The 20,499-nt window shown below is 40.0% G+C and overlaps 2 protein-coding genes across 2 annotated transcripts in view; one reads left to right on the top strand and one right to left on the bottom strand.

The window, feature by feature from the left end:
• Positions 1-12,853, bottom strand: part of SYCP2L (synaptonemal complex protein 2 like) — a 74,585-nt gene extending 61,732 nt beyond the window's left edge. The window contains exons 1-12 of the mRNA XM_054592001.1: positions 12,793-12,853; positions 12,205-12,402; positions 11,883-11,957; positions 10,262-10,447; positions 10,046-10,080; positions 9,032-9,100; positions 7,028-7,165; positions 6,590-6,709; positions 3,566-3,670; positions 3,128-3,152; positions 934-1,019; positions 733-821 (exon numbers count right to left, since the gene is read on the bottom strand). Coding sequence (XP_054447976.1) covers positions 733-821; positions 934-1,019; positions 3,128-3,152; positions 3,566-3,670; positions 6,590-6,709; positions 7,028-7,165; positions 9,032-9,100; positions 10,046-10,080; positions 10,262-10,447; positions 11,883-11,957; positions 12,205-12,402; positions 12,793-12,853 — 1,187 coding nt within the window. The remainder of the gene's footprint in view (positions 1-732; positions 822-933; positions 1,020-3,127; positions 3,153-3,565; positions 3,671-6,589; positions 6,710-7,027; positions 7,166-9,031; positions 9,101-10,045; positions 10,081-10,261; positions 10,448-11,882; positions 11,958-12,204; positions 12,403-12,792) is intronic.
• A 914-nt stretch (positions 12,854-13,767) lies between these two features.
• Positions 13,768-20,283, top strand: GCM2 (glial cells missing transcription factor 2). Its single transcript, XM_054592115.1, has 5 exons — positions 13,768-13,857; positions 17,387-17,639; positions 17,774-17,886; positions 18,296-18,421; positions 19,363-20,283. The coding sequence occupies exons 1-5, from the start codon at positions 13,768-13,770 to the stop codon at positions 20,281-20,283; spliced, it is 1,503 nt and encodes a 500-aa protein (XP_054448090.1).
• Positions 20,284-20,499: the final 216 nt, after the last annotated feature.

The raw sequence follows: 20,499 nt of genomic DNA, 5'->3' as shown, positions 1-20,499 counted from the left end.
TGGACTTGATCCTCAGGTTGGGGAGCTTACAAGAGGCAACCAATTGATGTCTCTCTCACACATTGATGTTTCTTTCTCTCTTTCTCTCACTCTCCCCGCCCCCCATCTCTAAAAGCAATGAAAAAAATGTCCTTGGGTGAGAATAAGAAAAAAAATACATCACTTGAAAAGCAATACAAATTCCATACCCTATTGGTACAGCTAATCGTGGGTAAACTTTGGATATTTGCTCTCCTCCAGGTAATACATGAATCATTTTCAATGGATTGCTTAATTCAACTGGTACTTAACTATCAATCATATATTAATGTTGGCTTCACTTTAGAGGCAAGAAAAGTGAATCACAGTGAGGTTAAGACAGTGCTCTAGATAATGCAATGAGCATGAATGGCAAAACCAGGATCTGGAGCCAGGCAGTTTACCAGCTGGATCTATACTCAACATTCCCCCATGAGTAACTAATTTAGTTCACATTAACAGTGAAAAAATAATCTATAGCCCAAGAAGGCATTTTACCTTACAAACTTGATGAAAAAAAGTCAAATGTCATAGTACTAAAAAAGAGCTTAGCAAAGTCTGGCTTTTTTTCCCCTCAGTCCTTCACTGTTTAGCATAGCATTTTCTGAAGGAAGGAACGTCACAATCAGGCCTAAGGAGAACAGAGACTGAGGCAGTGCAATGAGAGAGATTTTGCCTTTACATCATCACACAGCTAAGCACGAGGTCACTTACATAAGCTGACACACTCCTTCTGATGAGGGGAGTTGTTTTCTCTCTTCCCAAGGTATAGCATGCAAAATGCTGTTCAAAGTCTTCAAAGCCTGGTCAGAGTTGACGCAAGGCATTCATGGGGAAGAAACAAACAGGGACAGTACATAACCTTCTCCCAAGTCACTATAGTAACAGTTCTCTATTTTGTTATTTGCAACTCACCTCTCGTTGAATCAAATGATTTACCATCTTTTCTGTCACCAGAAATCCTAAGGTAAACATGAAGGAACCCAACATCTGAATTTTCCCTAAAAGCATAATTTTAAAACAATCAAAATGATGCTAAAAAGAAAAAGGAAATGTGTCCTACACTGCAGGAAGCAGCAAAGGCTGGAAAAGGCATGAGAGCAATAAACATTTCAGACATTACATAGTCTGGGCAAGAGACAAACGACAGCCATCTTTGACTTCTAGAAACCACCAGACCACAGTACCCTTGGACAGCATAGATCCCACCGAGTAAAATAAGAATGGCATGTGCAAAGTGTGACTGTTGTGATTGTCACAGCTCAAACAAAACTACTTTTTTGTCCAGACTGAGCCACATGCAAAGGGCAACTCCTCACACAGTGTCCCATTGTCTCTATGTGTTTCTTCATTTACATATTTTATAAAAGTTAAAATTTTATAAGCTCTTATACTAACAGAAGCGGGAACTTTTTAAAATAAAGTGTTGGTCTTTATTAAATAACATAATCACAGAAACTTGCAGCTATTTATTTGTCAGAATATAGCTTTAAAAAGGGTATGTGGTAATACTTTATGATTATTAAATGAACTATTATTCTGATTTTATTTAAGCATATTATATTAAGACATGAAATGACAGCAGTAGCGTACATTGCAAAAACTTGTACTAGGATCATAGTATTATTTTGATAGGCTCAGATGTGAAATTTTGATATACAAATTATTCATCATATCATATACTTTTAAACCCCCATGTAACTCATGAAACTGTAGGAACCCAAACCAGAAAGCAGAAATTTAAAAGATCCTTCTTCAGTCCCAAAGCACCCAGATTAATACTGCCAGATAATCTCTGGAAACCAGATATTTGGCTAGGGGCTATGTCAACAACTTGCCTGTCAGTTTAAAACTTGAGAGAAAGATTCTCACCGAACCCAGGTTTACAGCAGGGGACCCTAAAGATATTTATGCACCCTATTAGCAAATGTCAGCCATCATTAGACCTTTTTATTTAAAGAGGAATAAAGAAAAACTAACAAACATTGCCCAATGAAAAAGGAAAGAGAAATATAGTAAGTCAAGTGGTAGCAGAAAAATGACTTTTGAAAATATGCTTATTTCAGGAAACAAAATTTTTTGAGGCATCTGATTTATCATCTCAAATCTCAGAAGAACATGAATTCTATGGAATAAAAAATTAGATTGCAAGAAAAGGCAACAGTCTAAGATAAACATAGAGAATACAAATATAAATGAAAAAGAAATAAGTAATATGAAAATTAAAGCCATTCCAAATATTCCAATCTGAAGGAATTTAATGCAGGAAATTAATTACAAAGATAACTTTTAAAAGCTATGAGGGGCTGAATAGATCCCTTTCATATGTATTTTATTAAAATATGCAGTGATATATACTGCTATAATTAATGAGTTTACTTTTAAATGTTACAAAATTCAAACTAGTTTTTATCATTTTGTATTATATTAATCAATTTTAGGGACAGTAACTATCACTTATGAAGGTCATAAAAAATTTACTTGAAAGTATTTGGATCCACTTACTTAGAATATGAGGACCTTTAAAAAAAAATCAACTAAGCACCATGTGTATGTAAGACTCTAGCACTGAATTTCCTCAGTTATGAGATACCATCCATTGTAGAATATAGTGTCAATTTAATAACATCTTTTCAAGAGAAAAATATTTTTGAATCTATAGTATCATAATTCAAGGTATCAAATTACCTTTAACTTGGGTAAATGGAACAGAATTAGCAACCTAACTTCCAAATATTCTAAAAGTTTGCCTTTTAGACTCTTGAAAGACAGAGAAAGGCATCTGAATCAGCTCCAAGGTAAATCAGTAGCAGCTAAGCTTTTGCTTGTATGGAATGACAAAAATGGCTCTCCACACCTGAATGAAGCAAAGTAGCCCACGGCGACAGGAACAGCTAAATTAAGATGGGCCTCAGGCAAACTGAGACATACTTTACAACAAACTTCATTTCAACATCACAATATGACTACCATAAGATGGTCAATAAATGCAAACATAATAATTAAACCCACTTTACTTTTACATATCATGTAGAAAATATTCTCTCTATACCAGAATACTCTATTAGTGAAAAGTAAATGGCCAATTAGTGGTAAATACTACACTTACCTTTACTACTCCTCCTGGAAATAATCTAATAAAAAGAAAGAAAAAGTAAAGCTTGTATAATTTTTCAAAAACATTATAAACTATAATGTTAATATATTAATGCTGATATTTCTCTAACAGGCAGGAGCTGACTCTAAATATAGCAGAAAAAAATTTAGAGAAATCCTATATGACCTTCAATCACTTTATTAAAATCAGCATATCACTATGGGATGAATAATAATATATTGGATTGGTATGTATGAAAATAAAACACCTCATCTTTCTATAACATTGGTTATCTATATTGTTTCTATTCATATAATATTCTAATAATGAAATATGAGAGTTGTTTAGTAAAACCCATTCTTAGAAAAATACAAGTTTTAGAAATAACTCAAAGATTCATGCAAATTACCAATGGTATCTGTTCAGCGAAGCATCCACCCCCATCCTTACCAGTGCTGTGTCAAAGAAGCCTTCTGTAACATTAATCAGGGATGTGTCTGAAGCTAGATCCTCCACGGTCAGAAATCCCACTGTTCTTTCAAACCAGGTAACCATGTACACAAGAGAAGAAATACAGATGGAACCCCCATGACTGCATTACTACTCCCTATTTGATAACATTTCATGCGATAATTATTTCACTGGAGCAAAAATTAATTTTAAAGACCTTTTTCCATTCCATCACCAAGTTCAGTTAGGCCTGGCTCTGAGGCCTCCATCTAGAAGACTCCAGGATGTAATCCAAGACTGCTACAAAGTAGTAAGAAGTAAGTTCTCAGACACTAGCAAGAATGGTTACACTTGGCTAGGAAACAAGGCCAGAAAGCCACATAAAGAGGCTAGTGAGAAAAGGTGAAGACAGAAATGAGCCTCTCCACACAAGTTCCTATCCTTTGGGAAGCTGTTAAAGATAAGCTGACAAAGGAGATGCAGGATTTGGAATGTGCTCCAGAAGTACACATAGTACAGTAGATATGCCACGTCTTGCTACCTTTCTTTTGCCAAAAGCTTCCAACTACTTGAAGATTTTTCCTTTCTGTAGGGACATATATCTTTAAGTTCATATTAAGTTGCTAAGATTGGTATGATTTAAAATAAACTTCCATAAACCCTCCTACAACAAACTTATTCAATAAAGCAAACGCCATCTTTGGACGAGTGTTGCTGAGACTCATCACTCTTAATAAAAAAGAAAAAGGAAAAAGTGAGGGGAAAATCCTGCATGCATAATTAGAAATTATCAGTTGAACACAAAGTTGGTAACATGAGTTCATGATGAACTCTAATCATGAGCAGGGCCTTGGACTCTGCTCAATTTGGAGCCAAGAATACAAAACACCCCAGCTAAAGACCATGAACAAATCAATCAGCTCTCACTCTTGGCTGCACCTTAGGAGAACCCTGGGGACCCTGGAACACCCTCATGCCTGGGACCCATGCAGACCAAGTAAATCAGACTCTCTCTGGTGAGGCACCTGGGCAGGGCTTGTTAAAACTCTCCAGGTGATTCTAATGCACAGCAGGTTGGAGCCCCTACTGGGTTCCAAGTAATGTTTCTTTTATCTCAAATCAGACAAATATTTACATTAGACTGGATGATCATTCAACTCTGAAGCGCACTTTTCTCCAACAACCAAAGGAAAGAAATGTCCCTCTATAGAGCAGAACTCACTGCTAAGGCAATAGTTTCTGTTCCCTATATTCATACTCAAAATTCTATGCTTTTTAAATATATTTTTGCCACCATTCCATTTGTCCCCCCAAATCCTATCCCCTTCCTAGCTCTCCAAAATATATTGGTTGAGGAGAGATACAAGGAAGTGGGGGAAATGCCACATTATCTGATCAAGGCTTGGGTCCAGGAGTCACTCCTGAACCCACTTATATGCCATGGTCATACACGGTCTAACAGATAACGCCAACTGCCCTCCACAGCTGTATCATTACCAGAGGTCCCAATAAATAGTTATTTACAGATGCAGTAGCTATTACTAATTATGTATATGGTATAGGACAAGTTGTTTAATCCTCCTGGATCTTAGGGTACAGGACTAAACACATTCCTTTCTGTAGGAAATTCTTATTCTGTGGAGAGTAATACCCCAGCACATTTTGTATTGACCTGCAAACACAACTGGGTTTAGAAGTACCGAATTTAATACCCCATCCACTTTGATATTAGTCTCTTCTTCTTAGCCAAAGCTTACATGAAACAACAGCACTTGCTTTAAATGTGTCTAAATTATAATTACGAAATTTCCATCACCAATCAGAATTTCAATGGAATATAGAAATTTCTATGATTTTAAAACTCCAGTGGAGATTTGATCTGACATTTTAAACCTTTGGGACAGTATTCTTAAATCAAAATAGGAAATTCAGGTGGGGGCAGATGGCAACTGATCCTCCCAATAACCAGCTTAAGGTTCCAAGGTACCCCTAGGAAGTCTTGGTCCATTTCCTTTGAAGTTTTATTTGCTCTTCCCTACTTCCTGTTACTTGCATGAGTGTGTATCAAGGAGTTAGGTGAAGCTAAATGCAAAATGAAATGTATTCAGTTCGTATGAGCACTTAGTTCCCCCCCCAAACCCCCCTACCCCAACTGTGAGAGGACTTAGGCAAAGTCTGGTGTTTACTCTTTCTCCCCTGCAGGCACAGCTGCAGTGAGGCATTTTTGAGTTAAAAAAAAAAGGGGACAAATCTCCTTGACACAACCAGATCTTAACACATTTTGGGCAGTAGAGTAGGGGTGGGGGGAGTAAATCAAAGATGTTATAACCAGCCAGATCACCCTTCTGCCTCCTCTACCTCCTCCCATCTCCTCACCAATAAAATAAATCATCTCAGGACTGAAAAATCTCATCATGAAAAGGGAATTGTAGCCAGAGTTTTTGCAAACTCTGCCGACTTCCAGATGCCATTATAAAAGTACGAATAATGTTACCTTCTAGTTAATTAAAAAACAGAACAATTTCATAATTGGGGTGACAGAATAAGCAAAAAATGTTCTTGCCATTGTTTTTTCAACTTTAACTGGGATTTTAGAAAGGTGGAAAAGTGGGCTGTGGCAAGGGGAAGTATTTGATAACTTATTTAAGTCCAATCTTGTTATTAATGTGTATTAAAATACTTATAGACACTTTGCAGGGATTGCGGGGAGAAGTGTGGAATAGTCTACTACCTACTCATCCTATATTCCTAAATCAAATTCACTAAAATAATAAAGCCATGTGATTACTGCACTGGCTTGTGAAGGGGAGAAAGAGGTAGTGTTGGACTCCTGCTGTACCTCCCAAAGTGCCCTGCCCAGCACACACACCAAGAAACATATGTTGAACTCAAGTTTTGAGTGGATATGGTCAATAAACATTGTTACCAATTTCTTTTCAATTTGATTTTAAAGGAATTTACCTAGTTAATCCACTCTAGTTCTTTAAGTTACCTAAAGCCATACAAAATTAAAACATGACTTATCTTTGGAATCAGTCCCTGCTGAATTAGCAGAGGCTCATCTTCTTTGAGGCCATCAATGAAGAACCGCTGAATACATTTCAGCAACAGTGAAACAAACTGAAATTCATTTTTGTCCAGTTCCTAGGTATGAGACAACACTAGTTAAAAGTCTTACTTTTTGAAAGGTTAAGAGAATAGATCTTAAGAATTCTCATCAGAAGGAAAAATAATCTATTTTTATTTTTTTCATTTTGTATTATATGACAGATGTTAACTGAAGAACTTAGAGCGGTAATCATTTCACATCTGTACATGTAAGTCAAATCACTATGCTACACACCTTGAACTTATACATGCGCTGTATTAATTACATCTCAACAAAGCTAGGGGGAAAGCTTTACAAAGTATAATTACATATTGGTATCCTGGTCAAAAGACAAAACAAAACAACTTACTTGCCTTATTTATTGATTTGTCAAGATGGTATAATACAAGATGATTATACTTTTGAGGAATGTGGCTCCCTCTCTGCCGAAAATATTCTTTTATTTTCTGAAATCCTTTATCATGGAATGCATCAATAATAAGTGACTGAAGCTGAAAGGTTGATAGTTTACAAATTATAATTTTTCCCTAAGAACATTTACTTCATAGTAACATTTCTAACTACTATTGTCAATAATAATTCAGTATGAAAATAATAGAGCATAAATATAAAACAGAGTTATATCTTGAGCAGTACATAGTCATGTAGCCAATGAGCAAGTTTGTTGGCTTAAGACAGTACAGGCATATCTGGTAGATGTTGCAGGTTCGGTTCCAGACCACCCCAATAAAGTAAGTATCACAATAAAGCCAGTTGTAATATTTTTGCTAGTGGAAGATCTTGCCTTCAGTTTGTAAAAAATGCAACACCTGTAAAATGCAATAAAGCAAAGCACAGTAAACTAAGTTATAGCTGCAGTTTCCAAAATGTGGCTCCGGGACCACCAGCAGTATGGCTATCACCTGAGACTTGTTCAGAATCAGGCGCTCAGGGTGGTGCTCAGGTGATTGTTATGATGCTAAAGTCTGAGAAACACTGACTTTAGGAAAGCTGTACTTGAATTACAGCTATCTGGGGGTGAGGAGTGTTTATCCTCAATAATGTTAGAAATTTTAAAAGACTAAAAACTCCAAGCCTACTGTCACTCATTAAGTGACATGAATGCTCATAAAAGGAAGAAAATGATTCCAACACTAATAACTACAGATAATGAAAGCTGATAAATATGCAAACTGCCATGATGAAACTGATCTTTTCTGCCTGAACATTAGCCAGGACATGCATCTAATTATATACTAGAATAATATGCTTCCTTAAATATCTGTACTACAGATATATGATTTTTTTATTTTTAAAAATCCAGTCCAGTCCTACAGGCTAAATCACAATATATAATATTATTTTAATAAAGGTATTTTACCAAATACAACCTAAAATTCCACTTATCCTTAGTACTGAGTTAAATGGGAAGACAGCATTTGCAATTAAATATTTAAATACTATTTTCTTTATGAAGTTACCACATAGTGGACCTTTTTGTGCCAAGTGTGTTAAGTGTTCTGTAGATGTTCTCATTTAATCCTCATCACCACCCTAAGAGGTTAGATTCTTTATCTGGGGATAATGATAACAAGGCTGGGAAAGGTTAAGAACTCACTTGAGATCACCCAGCTGAGATTCACAGTGAAGATTCTCTAAGTGTGAACCTCAGCCTTTTGCCTGCTTAACACTCTGCCTGGCTTGTCTGCACTTACATAAACCCAAAACCTTTGCCTTGGTTTGCAGGTCTCTGCCTGATTTCTTCTCTATAAGCTTCCTCTGCTTGGCTTCCCTGGCAATGAGTTCCAGAGTAGTCAAACTCTTCCCTGTCTCAGGGCCTCTGCACTGGCTATTAAATATCTCTAGACTGCTTCTCCCCACAACTTTCCACCCACCTGGCTCCTGTCACCCCTTAAATCTCAGCTTCAGTATCACATTTTCAGGTATGTCTTCCAGGATCTTGTCTAAAGTAAGCCAAGCATCTCCCTCCACTCTCAATTATTCTCCACCACAAGGACCTGTTTCTTTGGCTTGCTGCCAGGCTGCACGCTCCAGAAGGGCACAGACTGTGTTTGTTTTGTTCAATACGATTTACCTACATCTAGAATAATGGCTAGCACAAAAATAGCTTAGACTAGCTTATACATATCACAAGACACATTGATAAATTGGATGTCGGAGATTAAGGAAGGAGAAACAGCAAAGATGATTTCTCTGCCTCTGGTTTGAGCAACCCAAACAACTGTTCTGAAAGCCCAGAGAACAGAGAACTAGAAAGAGTATAGGGTGGGGGTGATGGGGATGGGGGCGGGGCCGAGGAGGGGCATGGGGTGCAGGATGGGGGAGGGCGAAGAACACAAAATTAACTTGATCTTTACATAGAAAGCATCCTGGGCCATTCCACTCCCATCATCTTCCTGAACAGACTGCAAAGGACCTTCCTTTTCCTGTGTACAATGAAAATGGGTTTTTTAAATTTTTATTTAAAACAAATGCAGTTCAAGTTTTTAAAATAAAAGAAATAAAGGTTCATATTATTTTCTTGAACAGAACATTTTTTGTTTGGTCATGCCCCTGATTTTAAGTCTAAGTAAGATACTACTTTAAACAAAAATAAACTATCCAACCTCTTTAGCACTATCTATGACAAATAACAACTATCACAAGAAGCAAAGCAAATATCATTGTAACAAACAACCACACAAAATAAGTATATTTAAATGCTATAGTGACAACTATGAAAGAAAATCTTTGAACTAATGAAACTTTTAGAACAAGAGTTTGTAAAATAAAGTTTTAAAAGATGCATTTCAAGCCCAGTCATTCATGTTTCTGATTTACATGAATTTTAAATGTGGTCTAAGACTTATACTGAAACTTCAAGGATCAAGTAACAGCCACCACCACAGAGAATTTACAAACCAGCAGTGGATTTTTACATGTTTTCTTCAAAAAGTGACCCCTGGGTCTGTCATCCTGGTTCTCACAACACATTGCACTATGATAAATAATAGCATCTCTCATCTGTTCACTTCATCCAATAATTAATTAAATTGGAAAGTATAACAGGAAGAACTATTGTTTAAATCTCTTCTAAAGTTTTATAAAAATCTAGCTTGGGCACACAGTCCTACTTCTAATTGTTCTTGCCCAGAATCCTTAAATGTCAGCATATTTTACAATATTATCGTCATTATTTATAAATATGAAAAATAGGGTGAACTCAAAAATCCAAACCCAGACTCGTTTTCTTTTTTTTCCACCAGCCGTGCAATTCGGCTGGGTAAACAGCGAAACAACTTGAAAAGAACTAATTATTGCCTTCCAAACATTAATTCTACAGTTTATCCTTCCCCCAGGGCTCCATTAGCAAGGGACCAAAAGTCTCTAACCTGCTTTGTCATTTCACTGAAAGCTGCCAGTAACTCTAAACAAATGTAAACAGGTGGAAGCGCCAAAAGGGTCCCGGAGAAGGGCTAGTTCCTCGGCAGCAGGGCATGGTAGCCAACACCTGGTCTCTGGGACGGACCGCGCGCCCTCGTTCCCCTCTTGAACTGCGGAGAGGACGCCAGAGCTTAGAGGGTGCCCGGTCCTTCAGTACCACTCACCTTCTGCATCCTGAGGCTCCTGTCCCGACGCCCCAGTCCACTTCCCGCGATTCCGCGCGCCCGGAGGGCCCGGATGGCTCTTGGATTCCAATCCTCGCCAGAAGTCTAATTGCTGAAACCCACTGGAATCCAGTATTTGAGATGGAAGGTGCGCTTGCAAGCAGCTAGCAACCCTGGTCAGGCCACCTGGACACAGGCACGCAAACTTGAAGAGATTACTCACAACATGTAAACAACGCCATTTAAATGTTCTACATGTGCAAATTTCTACACTAATAGGTGTCCCCTTTGCGTCAGCAGGCAGTTTTTTCTCCATCTTTAACAGCTGTTGAGCTGTTTTTGGTCAATTAATAGTAATATAGACTAAAGCTGAACTTTTACCACACGAACCAGATTGTACCTGAAATCGGAACATATTCCTGATATCACACAAGGAAGTGTAAAAAAAGAAAAAACCCCAAAAATAAAAACAAACAAAAAACCTTGGTGTGCTCAGCCAAAATGAAACCAAAAAAAGCAAATAAACATTTTCCTCCAGTTTGTTTTCTGCCCAGGTCCTTTAGCAGGACACGAATGTGTACTAATGGCCAGGGTTAGGCAAGTAGGCGGCCTGTTATGTGAACACAGTGGCAAAAATAATTTGGACTGGTGCTTTTTTAAAAAAAAAAATTACACCTCAAATCCAAATATTGACTTTTACAGTATCAAAATAGTAATTAAGGAAGAGCCGGCTTTGAATATAAAATGTTCTGAATCAGTGCAAAATTACTGTAGGAAAGAATTGAAGGATAATAAACAATAATCACAATATAGTTTAAATACATTTTACTTTAGGAAATAAAACACTATAATAATATAGTATATAATGTACTAAAATTATTATTAGATATTAAAACTGTGATCCATTATTTTCAGTCTGTTCAGGAAAAACATATCTTCCCAAACAATATGGTTGTTAATGCATTCAAATATTCAGGAGAAATTAAAAATAAGATAATAGAAAACACCTCCATTTATTTCTTTTTATTTTGTTATATTTTCACTTTGATTCATTTCACTAACATATTTTACCCAGACACATTTTTAGGGCAATTTGGAATATGTATATTTTAATTCTTCTCAAACTAAATATGGTGGAGACGCTATGACATTTCTTTGGACACAAAAATCCATTTAGAAAAAAAAGGATATGATCAATTGATTTGGCTTTAACGTTAAAAATTGCATTTATTTATATTTTTGAAGGATATAACTCTCTAGGATAGTTATAGAGACAAGAAATATTCTCAAATTGTTTACAAGAAGACTAGAAATTAATATCTATGTGTTCTGAGAAGTTACTTTATTTTTTAAGTTATATTAAAACATTTTAAGGTATACATTATGTTACACTATCAAATTAACAAAATTACGATTTAAAAAATAAGGTATCAGTTACTTTAACTTCTAAAAGACAAAACAGCATAAAAAGCAACTGAATAACATGGGTTGCAGTGACCTTTTACAGTCAGTTGATAGGATGAAAGTCTGAGGATAAAACCACTGAGTGAAGAGTAGAGACTATCTTCCTTTCCTCCCAGAACTTTCTGAGGACTATGTGAGAGTGATTTTAATGGCAAACCCAGACCAATACGACCTTTCAGGAGATAAGAACTCTGAGGCGGAGAAGGCTTGGGAGGAATATCCCAGCTTGAATCTAGAGAAAGAAGATAAGCCGTGGACAATGCCCATTTCCCGTCAGGTCAAGGGAATTCTCCTCTGATCAGCTGCCAATAGCCTGCGGCTCTGAAAAGCACTTCGCTAATGGATTGACTTTTCTAACAAGCCTGACAGTGCCCTTGACCCGGGAGGTTAAGAGGATCAGAGCTTAGATGGTTGCTCAGGTAGTGGGTATAATTTTCATTTGCTTCTTCCCGCTTTTCACCGAAGGGTAAGAAAAATACTGCAAGCGGTGCTGGCCGGGTCGCCCTGCCAACCGGTCCCAGCATTAGTTCCCGGGCCCTGCGTGCTCTCCGAGATGCCAAGGTCTGGGGCGCGCCAGTCTTGAGGTTTAGAAAGATGTAGGTTCGGAGCATCCTTCTCTAACAGAGATCGGCCTTCAGGGACTGGCTCTTCTCTGGCTAGGGCTGGTAACTGAAGATCTACAAAACAAAATAAATTCCGGAAACCCGTCTTCCCTCCGCCCAACGTGGATAATGAGCGACCTGTCACTTCAATCGTTTTCTTTTACGGGAGGCCTCCAGGTACTGGAATCACTCTAATGAAGCGGAAAAACAGATGGAGGCTTTGTCTCAACCTTGAGGAGCCCACCGCGACCCCCCTCACCTGGCTATGGCAGTCTCCAGAAAAGCCTCCCCACATGGAATGAGGGTAAATACAATTTCGTCGTGGTATTTCCACAATACCAATAAAGATTTTTTTCCAAAAGGGTTGTATCAGGTGGATGGCGACTGAGAACTCACCAAGCCCCAGTCCCTTACTTAAGCAGCTCAGGAAACTGGCTCAGAGGGAGCCGAGGCAAAGGAGAAAACGAAGGGTTCTGCAGGAGCTCCTGCGCCTGGGGCCGCAGAGTTCCCCTTCTCCGTTCTCCATCTTCCCGGAGCTAGTCTTTCCCCACCTTTGCCAGGTTCACTTTTCAGGACTATCTTCCCCCATGAGCCGGGTCGCTCCGCAATCCCGGGAGCATGTGTGCACCTAGGCCCGCTGGCCCACAGGGACCTTCGGCACTCTCGGACGTCAGGCTCGCCCTCCTCGCCGCCCCACCCGCCAAAGTAAAGACGAGCACAGACACGCATGCCAGCTACGGCAAAAGCCTAGAGCAGAGGCCCAAAGAGGGCCGACCCCAACCCGGCGAGCCTGGGCACAGTCAGTCAGATTGGGGTGCACGGCGACCTACGGCTCCCGAGCGGCCTCTGAATTGAATATTGGCTCTCAGGGGACGACTCGAAAGCCTGTCTAAAAAGCTGTCATCTAAACCCAATCCGAAACCCCAGAGGCAGGGTGAGGTTAGAAAAAAAAAAAAAATTAAATTTAAATGAGGCATTCCAATCTCCACACCCCCACCCTCACCCCTTAATATCTACGCCTCAGTTTTCTGTCACCCAAGGGCTCAGGTTAACCTTCCTCTCTGTTCCTAATTCTGTCGGGGACAGCGAGCCGGAGAGGGAGCCTTGCTGAGGCTCGGAGCGTGGGAGCTGGAGAGTGAGCGAGGAAAGGCGGAGCAGAGGGAGGTGAACCTTTATAAGTGTGCGGGCAGCTGCCTGGCGCCTTCAGCACCGCGGCCTGAACAGGGCTCCGCCGGGGTCCTTAATCCCCGTGGATTTCCTAATTCTCATTCTCTCATTCTTATTATCGCCACCCGCCCCCCGTCCCCATTCCTCCCACCTCCTCTCCCCTTCCCCACTTTCTTTTTAAAAGAGAGGGAAAATCACGTGGCTCACTTCTAGATTTGTTTTCCTCTTCTCTCTTTCAGGATCCTTTCCAGAGACCGCTAGCAAGGTGGGCGGATGCCGAGGGAAGAGGGACAGAAGGCGGACTGTGTGCGCTCCTATGGGATGAAGCTCAGTTGGGACATCAACGACCCGCAGATGCCTCAGGTGTGTGACACCCGGCGTGAGCTCACACGTGGTGCTGTCCAGAGAAGGAGGGTGGCGTTCAAGTCCTTGCAGAGACTGTGGACAGAGCACACACGCACGCGCGCGCCAACAAGCAGATGAGAGTCCTCAAATGTAAATGTACTCTACAAATGGCCGAGCTCTCTAAACTCTACCAAGGACAGAGCTGGGTTTAGAGGTGTATCTTCACACAGCTCTTTCCTCGAGCCTGTAGAAAAACACTGAAAGCAGCGGAAACTGTCGATCAGGCTCCAAGTTGCCAGTCCCCTGGAGGGGAAAGGCTAGATCCTTACTTTCCTTTAACTAAAGCAGAAGTCAAGCGATTCTCTTTTTATCCATTCTTTGTAATCCATGAGAAAGGAAGGGAGAATCTCAGCGAAGGTAGATACCACTGCTTCTCATGCAGCAAAACTGTGAGACAGACTGCAATTGCGGTGCGGTTGAAGGGAATCTTGAACAAATAGCACGATTTAGGATTTAGGCAATTTATTCAGATGCCCGGGGCTACCTGGATGAAGCTCCGCTCCTAGGAAACTGCAGCCATGCTAACCAAGTCTTGGGTACCTAGAGGCCTCTGGAATCTGGATTTTGGACATAACATGACAAGAATATCATTTTCTTTGAGGACAAGAAAATTTTTGACCTTTAAGGGTGGATTTGTTTTGTTTTGTTTTAATGGAACAAAGTGGTTTGAAGCCAAGTCTAGGGAATTTATGTTTTGTTCTACTGGTTTGGGGCAAAAACTGAGGAGTAACTTTACAGTTCTGGGCATAGGTGGAGAGAGCATGGGAATGACTTCCCCAAGGACTGGCAAAGATGGAGTTCCCACAGTGTTGTTGCACTGGAATGAGAGACTTTTCCTTCATTCAGCATCTACCATGCACCATATAAGTACTCACATGGATAGCAGTTCATTAGCAAAGTTGTGTAATCTCTCAAAGAGATCAGTACTTTTTTGGATGTCATTTTTGTAGAAAGTTTATTTTATTTGTTTGTTTTAAAGCCTGCCTACTTTACAGTCACACTGTCATTTTTGTAAAAGTGGACCACAATACAGCAAGGGCATCTCATTCTCATTGACTTCAGTCCACATAAATCTTCATTGGAAAAAATCTCATTTTGCATTTTAGAAAAGAGCCACATCCAAAAGATGGCTTCCCTTTCAAGCATTTTTTTTATACTTCCTATGTAAATGTGAGTAATTTTTCCTTTTGGAGACTGGCTCTTAAGGAGGGAGTGTGTGTGATGTCTCAAAAGGGGCAGGTGCACTGGGCGGTATAAAGAGAACCAGAGAAACTTAGGCTTCTAGCCCTGTTTTGGTTAATTGAAGGAAATAGAGCTAAACTGGCTGCATGACCTTGAGATAGTTACTGACTTTGCCTGTCTCAGGCTTCTCACCTGTCATCAAGGGGCGAAACTAGATAACGATCTTAAGCTCTTGGCCAGGTCAGCTGTCGCGTTCAGTGTGTTCATGCGTGTCTGTGTGTGAGTGCATGCACTCACACATTAGAGCAAATGAAACCCAATCCTGGAGTCCTCCATTCTTGTTTTGACTTAAAAACACGTCTCTGTGGCCTCATTTTTGATGCCACTACTTTGGTAGCTGGTGTGAGATATGAGGGCCTAGTTTGTATACCTACAGGGCAGAGTTCAAAAAAAAACACTCTGTCCTAGAAAATTGTCAATTTGTTACTAAGCTCTTTAAGTTGAAATGTTCATTTTAACAACAAAGATATTAGCATTTAGTATAAACTTAGAGTTGATAGCACATCATTATATATTTCATTTGTGATTGATCTTGTCAATCTACTAATTTAAGTCAATTATAATATATTTTGAAAAGATAGATATACCTATTCATAATAATGATGATTTCAACAATATCCCTATGGTTTTTGGAAACAAAATCACCCATTTACCTATTACTGTTAGACTGCACAACACTAATGATGTACCCAAATCCAAATTGTCCAACTGAGAATACTTTTGCTTTGCAAATGTTGGATCTAATTTTCCTGGGGTGGTGGAAGGGAGAGAAGTTGCAAATGGTCTTATTACTGTGATAACACTCGTCTGTGCCTCTGTCATACCAGTAAAGCCAGTGGGGCCTGGCTGCCACAATCTTCTGTTTAAATCCCAGCTATGCCACTGTAGAAGGTTGTCTAACTTTGATTTCCTTTTCTATTAAATAAGAGTAATGATGCCCGTCATGCAACATTGTGGTGAGGATTATAAGTACTCCATAATGTGGCTTTGTGGGCCATACTGTCTCTGTCCCAAATACTCAATTCTGCATTGTAGTATGAAAACAACCACTGACAATACATAGACAAATGAACATGGCCATATCCCAATACAACATATTTATGGGTACTGAAATTTCAATTTCATATAATTTTCATGCGTCAAAAAATATAATTAAAAAATTTTCCCCCAAGCATTAAAAAATATATAAGTAATTCTTAGGTTGTAGGCTATACTAAAATCTGTGGCAGGCTGGACTTAGCCCAAGCTCCCTTGTTCACTGACCCCTGTACCAGGGACTCTTAGGGAAGGGTCAATAAGCTAATTACAGGGTAATTTTATATTTAACTTATATATAAGAAAAACATTGCAGTATAAGTAATGCACAATATGGACAAAGACCACCAAATGTGAATATTAAAGCAGTGATCAGTATTTTAGATATAACTTACTATTACAACCATGTGGCTCTTTGTTGAGAATGACAATCCCTGTTACTCTGGAGAGAGGTCCAGTTCTTGCCTGGCTTCTCCCAGTATCAGGGTTTACCTTGATGGTTAGGCCCTTCATCATGATGCCCTTGTAAACTTGGAGAGCTAAGTTGGGAGGAAGAGGGAAGCTGTTCTTGCCTCTCTGATGTTGCTTTGGGTATCACTGCTGAAGTGACTGACAGGTGTGGGAGAAAGCCAAGAGCTTTTGAAGAAAAAGTGCTGCATTGAAGTAAAGCTATTTACAGGCTCAAATGCATGTCTTTGAAAAAGCATCCTAATCACGTTTTGTCTTGGGACTTTGATACTTAATCTGTAAATGTTTTCAACACTTAAACACACAAGAAGTGTTAAAACATGGTGATAAGGAAAACTAGGCTCTGGAGTCAAACAGCTAGGTCTCAAATCCTAGAGCAAGGTCTTACTAGCTGTGTGACTTTGGGCAAGTCAGTTAACCTCTCTGGCCTCCATTTCTTATTAGGTAAAATGGGCATAATAATATCACCTATTGTCTGTAGGTTATGAGTGCAGATGAACTGATACATGTGCAGCCCTTAGAAGATAAACACTATATTAACATCAATTAGGCCAGCTGTCAGAAAGTCATTGCAGACAGGATGAGTAGCATTTTGTGATGGCAGTTTCTGACTTCTACAACATTTCTGAATCTAAAAAGGACCAATTTTTATTCCATTGTTCTTGAGAAAATTAAAAGTGTAATGTGTTGAGTTTGGTCTCAATGAACTTGACCGCTCTTCCTTTTTTGCATGCCTTTCCAGGAACCAGCTCACTTTGACCACTTCTGCGAGTGGCCAGATGGCTACGTGCGCTTCATCTATCGCAGCGATGAGAAGAAGGCTCAGCGCCACCTGAGCGGCTGGGCCATGCGCAACACCAACAACCATAATGGCCACATCCTCAAGAAGTCGTGCCTGGGTGTAGTGGTGTGTGCACAGGCCTGTGCCCTGCCGGATGGCTCCCGCCTGCAGCTGCGGCCTGCCATCTGTGACAAGGCGCGCCTGAAGCAGCAGAGTGAGGGCGGGGGCCTGGGGTCAGGGCGGCTCAGCAGTCCTGAGTTCCCTCTCTCCAACTAATTTACCTTTCCTTCCTTAAAAATGGTCTGGGATCGGGGCTGTTTTTAATATTTCTCCCCTCTGGCTTTGCAGGGAGAACATGCCCAAACTGCCATTCCACTTTGGAACTGATTCCCTGTCGAGGGCACAGTGGATACCCTGTAACCAACTTCTGGAGGCTTGAAGGCAATGCCATATTTTTTCAGGTAGCTGGGGTGACACCACCGTTTGTGATATATATTTTCATCATGCAGTAGGGATCAAACCACCTGCCATGTGCCTTAAGCACTCTAGACCGAACCAAATACAGCTCTCGTGGCCAGAAATAGGTGCTGGGCCCCCCAGGGCCTTTCCAGGCTCCTAGGATAATTAGTGTGCCCTTATTGTGAAAGGAAGGAATATGCTCTGGAAGGGCAAGAGTTCGTGAACCATGTAATAGTTATAGTTGATTTAATATGGTGAAAGGACTGTTAGGTAATCTTTTAAGATGTCTATTATTGATGCTGTTCTAAGCTCAAGAATTATTTTCCTTGTCAGTTTGAAAAAAACAAATAACAACTTGGGACCTTGGGAAAGAGATCATTTTTGACCAACATTACCACCTTTTCTATGCAGGCCAAGGGAGTTCATGATCACCCAAGACCAGAGAGTAAATCAGAGACAGAAGCTAGGAGGAGTGCCATCAAGAGACAAATGGCCTCTTTTTATCAACCCCAGAGAAAGAGAGTTCGAGAACCGGAGGTAATGGGGAGCTGACATTATACTCTGATCTATGTTTATTTTCATCACAACATAGAGTATTAATGTCATACATTAATTAGAAAGGTTTAATTATCTGTGAAAATTATATATCTCTAACGAAGTGTCATTGAATCAATATTTTGGATAGTCTTTTAAATTTCATCCTCTCTTCAAAAAAAAACAAAAACAAAAACAAAAATAAAACAAGCAAACTCTCCACAGTCAATAATATAGTGAGAATGTGTGCTGGCATCCTGACACAAGAGCAGTTATCCAGTGAGTCTAAAGAAAGAAATGAGCATACCAACAGTGAGTTAACTTGCTTCCTTGAGAGAGTCCTTTACACTATGTACATAGAACAGATAAAATTTGTTTGTGCAACTTGATCCAGTTTGGCTTTTTAACCAAAGCATGTGAAGCAGGCAGAGTGTTAGTTTGAGGATAAGAGAAACTGACACTCTCCAAGTACTTTCTATATGCCAAGCACATAAGGTCTAAAGTTTCATGAAGTATTCACAAAAGGCTTAAGAGGAAGTTACTATTACTGAGCCCCATTTTAAAAATTAGGAATCTGAGACTCAGAGAGGTTAAGTAACTTGTTTAGTTAATGAGGAACGGAGTCAGGATTTGAACCCTGATTTGTGTTCTGCTTTTATGGACATAATATAAGGGAGAACAGGACCATTTGCCACTCAGACTCACCCTGCCTGGCTGCGGTGGACTCCCCTACGCAGCAGTGTTGTATTCACGCCTGAGCAAGCTCAAGTTATGCAACCTCTGGCTCATGTGCCCAAATCATGTACCTGAGCTGTGCAGTACACACAACACAGAACCCACCGATTGGAAGTTTATTTTTATTTGGTTGGTTGGCTTCTATTACAGTAGGAGTGTCTATGCAGTTTGCATTTTATTTACAAATAAAAATTTATATCACTTTTTAGGCAGGAGAGGATCAAGACAACAGTGGACATTTCAACAACATATCTGCCTTGGAAAATATAGAAGAATTTGATATGATTACTGATACTGGCTTTCCAATGGTAGGGCAGTCTTGCATTTCCTTTCCAAACTCTGATAATTGCAAGACTACCTGTGACCTGGCCACCTTTCAAGGAGACATAATGCCACCCTTTCAGAAATATCCAAACCCAAGAATCTATTTGCCTAAGCCACCTTGCAGCTATGAATGGACAGGTCCTGGATATACAAATTTGAGCCCATATTCCAGCAATAATGCTAATGACACAGACTGGGTTCATCTGAATGCACTACAATATAACATCAAGTCATGCAGCAGCTTCCAGAGAAGCTGTGACTTCACCAGTAAACAACACGGCTGGAAACCAGCTCTTGGAAAACCTGGTCTTGGGGAGAGGACTGACCTTAGACAGTTCCAGGCCATAGCTAGTCGCCACTACTATAACCCCGAGCTTCCCTGCAGGTACCTCCCCACTCCCTCACCAGGTGCTCCTGCCCTACAGACCGTGATCACCACCACCACCAAAGTGTCCTACCAGGCCTACCAGCCCCCTGCTCTGAAATACTGTGATGACATGCGGGAAGCTAAGAGCCTTTCAGGCTGTAACTATGCTCCTGAAAATGCCCCGATGTCCATCTATCCAGAAGGCTTGGACCCTCCAGCTGCAGTCACCAAGACAGCCTCTCCATCAATGTCACTTTCTTTGAAAATTCCAGGAGATTGCAGGGCCGTCAGACCTACTGTGGCATTTCCTCAAGAGTCAGCTTCCTCCAAGACAGACAGAGCAGAGACCTGGGATGTGTATGCATCTGAAATGGGGTCTACACTCAGTTATTCAGATCGAGTTAGTCCATTCTTTGGCTATGACAATGAGGACTTTTAAACAGCAAACCTGGGCACAACATGTTATTGGTGTCCATGCCTGCAATGGAACATGAAATAGCAACTCTCTCCTGTTGAGTTGGAATGTTCATGTAGTACAATATTTTTAAACCCATTATATTACACAGAATTAGGTCTGGAATGTGACTCTTCTAAATGAACAAATGACCAGACTGGAGACCATGTAGATTAATAAACTAAATTCACTCAGCTTAAT

This window comes from Pteronotus mesoamericanus, unplaced genomic scaffold, assembly GCF_021234165.1.
Source record: "Pteronotus mesoamericanus isolate MK-2021 breed Mesoamerican mustached bat unplaced genomic scaffold, CSHL_Meso_final scaffold_31, whole genome shotgun sequence".
NCBI classification, from domain to species: Eukaryota; Metazoa; Chordata; class Mammalia; order Chiroptera; family Mormoopidae; genus Pteronotus; species Pteronotus mesoamericanus.
The sequence above is the reverse complement of the archived record's forward strand: the minus strand, read 5'-3'. Positions and strand labels throughout refer to the sequence as shown.

What these genes read in the sequence shown, in the direction of transcription:
- GCM2 (XM_054592115.1), top strand. Translation starts at nt 13,768, where the DNA reads ATGCCGAGGGAAGAGGGACAGAAGGCGGACTGTGTGCGCTCCTATGGG. An exon ending in GCAATGCCATATTTTTTCAG is followed by an intron (nt 17,887 to 18,295) that starts GTAGCTGGGGTG and finishes TTTTCTATGCAG; the next exon opens with GCCAAGGGAGTTCATGATCA. An exon ending in AGAGAGTTCGAGAACCGGAG is followed by an intron (nt 18,422 to 19,362) that starts GTAATGGGGAGC and finishes ATCACTTTTTAG; the next exon opens with GCAGGAGAGGATCAAGACAA.